Source organism: Gymnogyps californianus, chromosome 1 (genome assembly GCF_018139145.2).
Source record: "Gymnogyps californianus isolate 813 chromosome 1, ASM1813914v2, whole genome shotgun sequence".
Lineage (NCBI taxonomy): Eukaryota > Metazoa > Chordata > Aves > Accipitriformes > Cathartidae > Gymnogyps > Gymnogyps californianus.
Window position 1 is genome coordinate 31,025,330 of NC_059471.1, and position 8,060 is coordinate 31,033,389.

Below are 8,060 nucleotides of genomic sequence, written 5' to 3' on the forward strand. Positions count from 1 at the left end.
GCCCGTTCACAAGGCTTCACCTATACTTTGGTTAAGCATCCTGGGACCCTGGAGATGACACGCTTTGGGGCACGCTGCAGGTTCAGCTCCTTTCAGTTCAAAGTGCTCACAGATTCTTTATTCTTGTCACCTGTAATTTTTTCAGTTCTTTGAACCTGCTAATTTGCTTAGCAGTTGCATTTCCTGCCTCAGCTACAATGTTCTTTCATCTTCCCAAAGGCACTTCCCTTGGCTTTCCTTTCCTTGTTCTGTTTTGCTTAAGGAGTCATTTTATGACAGCTGATTTTCTCTTTAGTTTTCTGATTCGATCAGAGGGTTACTTATGTGAACTGTTGCTCATGGCAGTTACAGGTTTCTGCCCTGCGATGAGGCTTCCTGAAGCACAGATCACAATTCTCTCCACTTTTCCATTTTGTAGATTTCTCGCAGGAAGTATCTGGTAAGTCAGGTCCTTCCTCATTTGCTCAGACAATCTCAAATATTGCTGTCAGTAACACTGCCTCATATGACCAACATACGTGCAAGTCCCATAAGGATGTAGAAATGAAAAGGACACATAATACAAGGTTGTGGTTTTTGTTTTAAAAGAGAAATAGGGAATTTGGTTTTGTCTCAGCTGTTCCTTTTGGAAGTATTTTCAGAGTTACTAACATGTCACTTCTATTTTTGCAGTCTAAAGTTATTCATATACATATATATATTTTAACCTTTATTCAGTATCAGCTTTTCCTCTTTGGTGTTTACCCCTAATGTCTTTATAGAGAACTGTATTTCCTCTTTAATTCATGTTAATCCCAATACACCTGGCCTCTCTCAATCGTCCTAGGTAACCTTGCCTATGCCTATTCTAGTTCACATTGCTTTTTCTTAAACGTGTGATCAGAATCATACACAATATTGCAAAATGCAGTTTCTTAATGCTTTGTACCATGGGATTAGTATTTTCTTCCCTAAATGCCCCTCCCTTAACACATTTTATGACACAGCCACAGCTCACTAGTCTCTTTTGTCTTCTCGTTTATAAGGACATTCTTTTCTTGGAATGAAATACAAATAGAGATAATTAATAGTCATGGAAAGTGTAATGTACAGTGTGCCCAAAACTCTTATATGGCTATATCATGTGATTCACTAATGGAAATATTGTGGAGGTGGGTGATTGTTTCCAGACATAAATAAGAGTGAACAGAAGCAATGGCCGCTTCTTTTTCTGGGTTGTTTGCTAGTCTTCTAAAGGATTAAATGGGACCAATGTGTTACATCTAAGAAATAGGTAAGACAGCTCTGCCCACTGTTCACTTAGCATAAAATCAAACTCTGGGTATAAGATGCATCCTAACCAGTTTTTTTACATCAGTGCTCCAAACTATATACTGTTCAGGAGTATTATTCTCAGTGCTGGATAACTATAATGCCATTTTAGGTGAATTCGGTCTATTAGAAGCAATTTAGAAAACCACAAAGTTTTAACTGCGCGTTCCGTTATTCAGTGGCTTGGATGCATACATAATGGATTTTCCTATTTAGCAAAAATACCAAAAATCAAAGTAAACACAACGTTTACTTGAAAGGACCAAGTCTTAGCAGCTAAAAACTACTGAGAATCGAATTTTCTGGGGGGAAAAAAGTACAAATGCATGATGCATACAAAACAAGTTATTTATAGGTATTGCTGACAGCTGATTGCAGTAATGCACCGTAGTCATTTAATCAGTCCACTTAGAAAGGATACAGAAACCCTGACATATGGAGGTACTGTTTCTGTCCTCATTTCAGTAACTACTTGTATATTTACAACAGATAGAATGAATATAACCATTAATGGTAGCAAAATACTGCATGACAAACCATTTTACAGTGACCTCGGTTTTCCCATCAGGAGCTAGATGCCTTCTAAAATTTAAAATTGCACTAAATCATTTTAATAATTTTTTTTCATTATTCTTTGGGACAGATGGGCAGGACATCTGTCAGCTCTTCCTACAGCCTCTGTTGACAGCTGAACGGAATAATTTTCAGTGTACATACAGTTGCTTTCAGGAAGAAAATCTCCACTTTTGAATAGAAAAAATAAGCTTTCTACAAAGATACAGTAGTGAAGGAATTTTCAGTGATATTTCCCATTTCAAAACTGCTTTATAACATTATCTTCTTTCTTCACTTCAGAGAAAGAATATATGTCCTAAGGGAAGTTGTGTGTAGTTAGTACTTCAAATTCTAAGCAGGAGGCTTGCGATCGTCAGTATCATCCCTATACCTCATATCACTCCATCTGTTTCTTGGCAAAAAGAGCCATCTCCACTTAAGAAAATGTATATGCAAAGTAAGGAAGAGCTTTAAACCCTTCAAGCTCATTTCTTTTAAGAACTGACAAGTCAATTCATAATTTCAGACCATTTTAATCTTTCAATATTGTGCTCATGTTTTACTTAAAAGAAATTAAAGGTATCTCAGAACATTTTGTACAATGGGTATATCTAAAGGAAACAGACAAAACCTGTGTTTTAAAAGAACCCTGAAGACCAAAAAAATGAGCCAATTAGTGATTTTTTTAAAAGTCATATCCTAAAATTAATTGCTGATGTCCTAATGACTACAGCTGGAAAAGAATCAAATTTGGTTACAGATTCTAGAAAAATGAAAAATACAAACTCATTGTTTTTGTATATATCTTTGTGTACTGATTTCATTCACTACCCATTCAATCATTTAGTCACATCAAACCAAAAATTAACAATTCTATCAAATCCCAGTAGCCATACAGAATTACACCCATCTGTGCTGTTTAATACTGACAACCCTCTTTAGCCAAAGAGTATGACTGTCTGCCATAGAGCTACACCTATAAATGAGATTCATTTGTACAATGTTATTTGTGTCAGCCTAGTAGAACGCCGTAGGCACCTCTCCATTAAACTATTAAGATTTTAGTAACAGGATCAGGAATTAAAATCAACTGCAGAGATCTGAAACACTTCTGCAGATAAATTCTAATGTAACTGAGGCCGCAAACAGAACTCTGTAACGAAAGGGGGTGGCAAGAACGGTCAGGGAATTTTCATTCCCTGCAGCAAGCCACCACAACCTTTTCATGTTTATAATACCCTGACTGATTTTTCAAGTATATACTACTGTCTGCAGGAGAACGAGGCATTGTCTCCAAAATGTGACTTTTGTTCATGACGGTGTCTTAACTGAAGCTATGAGGCTAAGTTTAAAAATTGGCCCAAGATTTGTAATTACAGGAAAGCAGCATAATACACAAAGCAGTTTTACATAGAAAGCAGGACATTGGTTTAAACCAGTCAGTTTCTCTTGGGCCTGACGCTGCAACTGTTTCCAAGTGAGTAAGCTGCTCTGACTAGTTCTGACTTCCAAAGGGCTGTTCATCTATATAAAGATTAACCAGATAAAACACTGAATTTTCTATAAAAGAAAACATTAATTGTTAACCACTAGAGCTAGAAATAGCTCTGGAATGAGAGACAACTGTCATGTGAAATATGGTAAAAGCACTGAAACATTTAGCATCTTTTTGGCTTTGGGAAGGGTAATATTTTCACGTGGGCAGAGTGAGCATGATATAGCCTTTTCCCTTTTACACCGAAAAAGCAGCTCTGTCCTGTAGTTTGTTACATAACGTACAATTAGTTTTTACGCTAGTTGGTGACTTCCCGTGTATCCCTTTAGATGATCGAGCTCTTCTGTGAAGGGATTGTAACCTTGCTCTCTTAAACAGCGTAACGCCCAGAACAGTTGATCTGCTGGAGGAAATTCATCCCATTTAACCCATTCCCAACCTATAGGGGGGAAAAAAAAAAGCCAGAGTATAAAATTAATCACATAACAATTCAGCCTCTGCAAGCCTGGATGGATTGCGCAGAAATTACCAACACAAATTCAAGTTCTCCATTGCACGCACAGTTATTTTAAATTTATTACTTTCCTCCCGTTAAGTCTTGACCCTACCGGAAATGAGTGTTTTCTCAGATCTGCAGAATAAACTTAACCTGTAGCCGCTCCCTGACCTCATTATGTCAAAGTGCGTGGCAATAAAAGGAAATATAAGTTAAGCTAAAACGTGCTCAAACGTGTATTTTGATAGAACCGAGCAAGAGAGCGGCCGTACCCGCGGTTCTCCGTGCTGAGAGAGCGGGAGAAGCGGCCGCCGGTGCGCCCAGCGCAGCCCCGACCCCCGGGGGGGGGTGACACCCCGCATCCCGCATCCTTGCCGCCGCGCGCGCCCCTCACCCTCGTTCTTCTCGGGCTCGCGGTTGCGCGGCTCCGCCCCCGGCTCCGCCTCGCCCTTCATGAGGACGGTGACGTAGTGGTAGCGCGCGGCGGCGCACACCGAGTTGACGGCGGAGGCGAAGCGGACGTTGCGCAGCCGCAGCTCCGCCTCCTCCAGCGTCTCCCGCGCGGCGCACTCCGCCAGGCTCTCCCTGCGGGCGGGGGAAGGCACGGCCGCCTCAGGAGAGGGGAGGGCCGGCCCGGGGCGGGCAGCCGGCTCTCCGCGCCGCCGGCGTGCGCGACCCCGGGGGCCGCGGGAGGGGAGGAGGGGGGCTCGGGGCTCCTACCCGAACTCCAGGTGGCCTCCGGGGAGCTGGTAGGTGCCGGCCCCCACCGGGCCTTTCCTCTTGCCCAGGAGGACGCAGTTGGGGTGCGCGGGGCTGGTGATCACCACCCCCACGCCGATCCCGGGCCGCGGGGGCTGCGCCGTCTCACCCATGACAGCCGTGGGCGCTCGGAGAGGCTTCCCCGCCCTCAGGCCCGGAGCGCGGCAACGGCCGGGGGCGGCTCCTCCAATCAGGCCGCGGCCTGATTTTGGGAGGCCGTTGCCCGGGGGGGGAGGGGAGGGTGTGGGGAATGCGCAAAACGCGCGTGCGCGCCGCGGGTGGTGGTGGTGACGTCATGGGACGAGGCCGGCTAGGCGGGGGTGCCCCGGCCTCCCCGCGGAGCCGCGGGGGGGGGGGAACCAGGGCGCCTCGCCTCCACCGGGCAAATAATCACAGGCGGCGCGTTGAGGGACGCCGGACCCGGTGTTGGACGGCTCTGGTCGGCGTGGCTGTCAGCAGTACGAGTGCAGCAGTTGTCACCTGTGAGGAAAGCAGTGAGCTTCCCAGGCAGGCTCGCAGAGAGGGAGAGAGACTGCCTGGATGGCGAAACGGCTTTCCATTTTGTGCTTCTCTTTGCTAGGGGTTTGTTTGGTCTCTGAATACAAAGGGACTAGTGAGGTCGCTGAGGATTGAAGAAGCATTTGTGCAAATGAGGGGCACCTAAAAACAAACGAGGTACAACTCAGTTACTTGGAGGTCAGGGTGCCAGTTGGTCTCTGCCTGCAGATTTGTTCAGAACTTAAAAAGTGGCCCTTCTTGGGTTAACCCACAGTTTCTGCTGGGTGAAGAGTCTGACTCTGGAGAGTCACTTTGAAATTACTAAGAAAGAAACTACAAACTTAGCTAAGCAGAGCTCCAGAGGCAGAATGACAGTGCCTGACTGATAAGAAATCAAAATTTCTGCTAGCAAATGTTTACCTTTATTTTCACATTTTTTTTAATTATAGAAATATAATTATGTAGAATATAAGACACAAACTTTCGTATTCCTTATAAACAACTGTAAAGTTTGTCAGATTTTCCCCTTCCCCAGCCTGTTGATCACAACAGAGGTATGAAGTATTACTCCTTCGCAGGACTTCCGAATAGTTATTTTTTGTAAGGTTTTAAAATACTTGTGTACAGATGTTGTTATTTACTTACGAAGGTCACAGGGCCAAACTGGCTGAAGATTAATCACTACTTTTTGTGGGATTAGTTTTCTGAGGTTTAATTGCCTGAGCTCGCTCAGTACAGCATCAGATGAGTCCCAGTGTTGGCATGAAGGAAATGTCAGGAGTGTATGGCTGGGCGTGCTAGAAGCAAGGCTGCCCTTTGACAGTAGTTGGCTGTGCCGTTTAGCGGTAATGTCAGCCCACACCCTGAATTACTGACATTAGTAAATAAAAAAATAATAGTCTTGGGCAAATTGCCAAGCTAACTGACCTTTTGTAAATCAAGCTCGTTCATTTTTATCTGTCCTCCAGTACAGCTGGAGTATCCTAATCTCCATGTTAAACGTCCGTCAGTTATGTCACTTCTGTATTTACGTTTTAAGATGACAATGATCTTACAAAAGTCTTACCAAAGACGACTCCTCACCCACTAAGCTCATTCTGGTCCAATATATTAAAACACCACAAGGCCGTTTACCTGAACAATAAAAAAACTCTGCTTTCTGTGTACACCATTTTCCTGTACCTTATACCAAACAACATTTACAAACAAGTGTGAGGGTGGCCCACTGTCATTCTACTCATATCCTTTTAAATACAAAAAATATTCATGCAGTCATTATGCTTGTTAGAGTGGTATCAGGATACAGTTCCTTACAAATATTATATAAATATGTAGAATATAAAAACTTTCATACTTCTTGTAGACAACTGTAATATTTGTCAGTAGGCTAAGATTTTTCCTTTACCATCCTATTGATCACAAGGATGTGAAGTATTATGCTTTTACAGGACTTTGAAATAGCTTTTTTTTGGGTAAAGTTTTGAAATCTGCTTTTGTACAGATGTTTGTATTGTTTCGATTTTGTCATCTTACATTTGTGGTCATTAACATGAATACTATATGAAAATAAAACACATTTTGTTGGCTGAATGTGTTCTAATCAGTTTCACTTCAGGATTCATTTAGGACATGGGCAGGCACTCAGGTTTTGCACAGATAATGAAGTAAATACAGGCCAGCATTTCTGAGTTTGATAGTGAACAGACATACACTGAAGAAAAGAGATGAGAATAAGTCAAGAATAAGCAAGTAAAAATGCATCTTCTACTATAGTAGTATGTTGAAAAGCTTGCAAGGTTATGATTTATATGCTCTTGTAAACTCGTTTATTAATATTTCATCTGAAAAAGTACTTCTGTGAGATAAACAGCTAAAACTGTATTTAAACCAGCATGCGTCCAGGCTGCTATTGAAGGAGAGGCACCTACTTTTCAGGCCCAAGCACTTGTTCCTCATGGTAGTGCTGTTATTGAAGTGGCTGTGCAGTGAACTGGATGAATGAACTGATCTGGCTCCAAAAAAAATATTTCTTTTTTGTGAATTTGTTTTCTAGCATGCTGTGGACAGCACAGGGAGGGGATGGGACAGAGTTAGATCAGATTAAACATAGCACGAAGCCAAACCTAACTCAGCAAACTGTGAAAAAGATTATTTTTTCAGCAGGATGGGTTCCCTGATATGATTTACAGCTCAGGTACATGAGTGATTGAATTGGCACAAGGGAGGCAGCGAGTATGAGCAGCTGGGAACAAGAATGATGGGACTAACCATGTTAGTGACAGGCCAGATTTATGTCAGATTAAAATGAGTACGCAGCCGTTCCTTAAGAAGAACACACAGAGAGAAACTAGGTCAGAAAAGCACACGCTGTACAAAAGCTGCTTGAAAAGCAGCTACACAACCAGAAAACATCCGTCTTTCTGAGAATCTCATGCATATGGTTCCCTGCTGTGGAATTTACTACATATTCACGTTCGCTTAGCAGAAGTATGAACTGGAAGATGTAAGGATTATGTTTAAATCTTTTACATTGCAAAGCTGGCATTCAGAAGCTGGGTGGAATGTGACAACAATGCATGGCATCAAAATCCTGCCAGCAAGCTGACTGAAACGTGAGCTTGGAAGATGGATGGATTTTCACTCACTTGCATTCAAGCAGCTGGTCATTATCCTGAATCCTAATATTGAAAATTTAAAATTTAACATTGTTAACTGTTTCCTCACTTGTATTTTAGAAATATTTCTGTGACACCTCATGCTTCCATTAAATTGCCAAGTCTCTTGCCATAAATCATCCCTTGCTGTAATGTTATCGCTTGATAGAAATTAGTACCAGAAATTAGGCAATGTATGATGCGTTGTTTTTATGTTGAAATCTAAATAAGCTCTGATCACATAATAAAATCCTGCAATACTTTTTTTAACGTAAATCAGTAATATCCTGCT

At 42.3% G+C, this 8,060-nt stretch overlaps 1 protein-coding gene across 1 annotated transcript; it reads right to left on the minus strand.

Moving 5' to 3' along the window:
* Positions 1–1,604: 1,604 nt before the first annotated feature.
* On the minus strand, positions 1,605–4,769 carry NUDT15 (nudix hydrolase 15). The gene is made up of 3 exons (XM_050902495.1): positions 4,578–4,769; positions 4,252–4,442; positions 1,605–3,800 (listed from the first exon to the last, which is right to left on the minus strand). The coding sequence occupies exons 1-3, from the start codon at positions 4,727–4,729 to the stop codon at positions 3,655–3,657; spliced, it is 489 nt and encodes a 162-aa protein (XP_050758452.1). The 5' UTR covers positions 4,730–4,769; the 3' UTR covers positions 1,605–3,654.
* Positions 4,770–8,060: the final 3,291 nt, after the last annotated feature.

Coding starts and splice junctions, on each gene's coding strand:
- NUDT15 (XM_050902495.1), bottom strand. CDS start 4,729: ATGGGTGAGACGGCGCAGCCCCCGCGGCCCGGGATCGGCGTGGGGGTG. Junction 4,443..4,577: donor GGAGGCCACCTGGAGTTCGG/GTAGGAGCCCCG, acceptor CCCCGCCCGCAG/GGAGAGCCTGGCGGAGTGCG. Junction 3,801..4,251: donor CGAGCCCGAGAAGAACGAGG/GTGAGGGGCGCG, acceptor TCCCCCCTATAG/GTTGGGAATGGGTTAAATGG.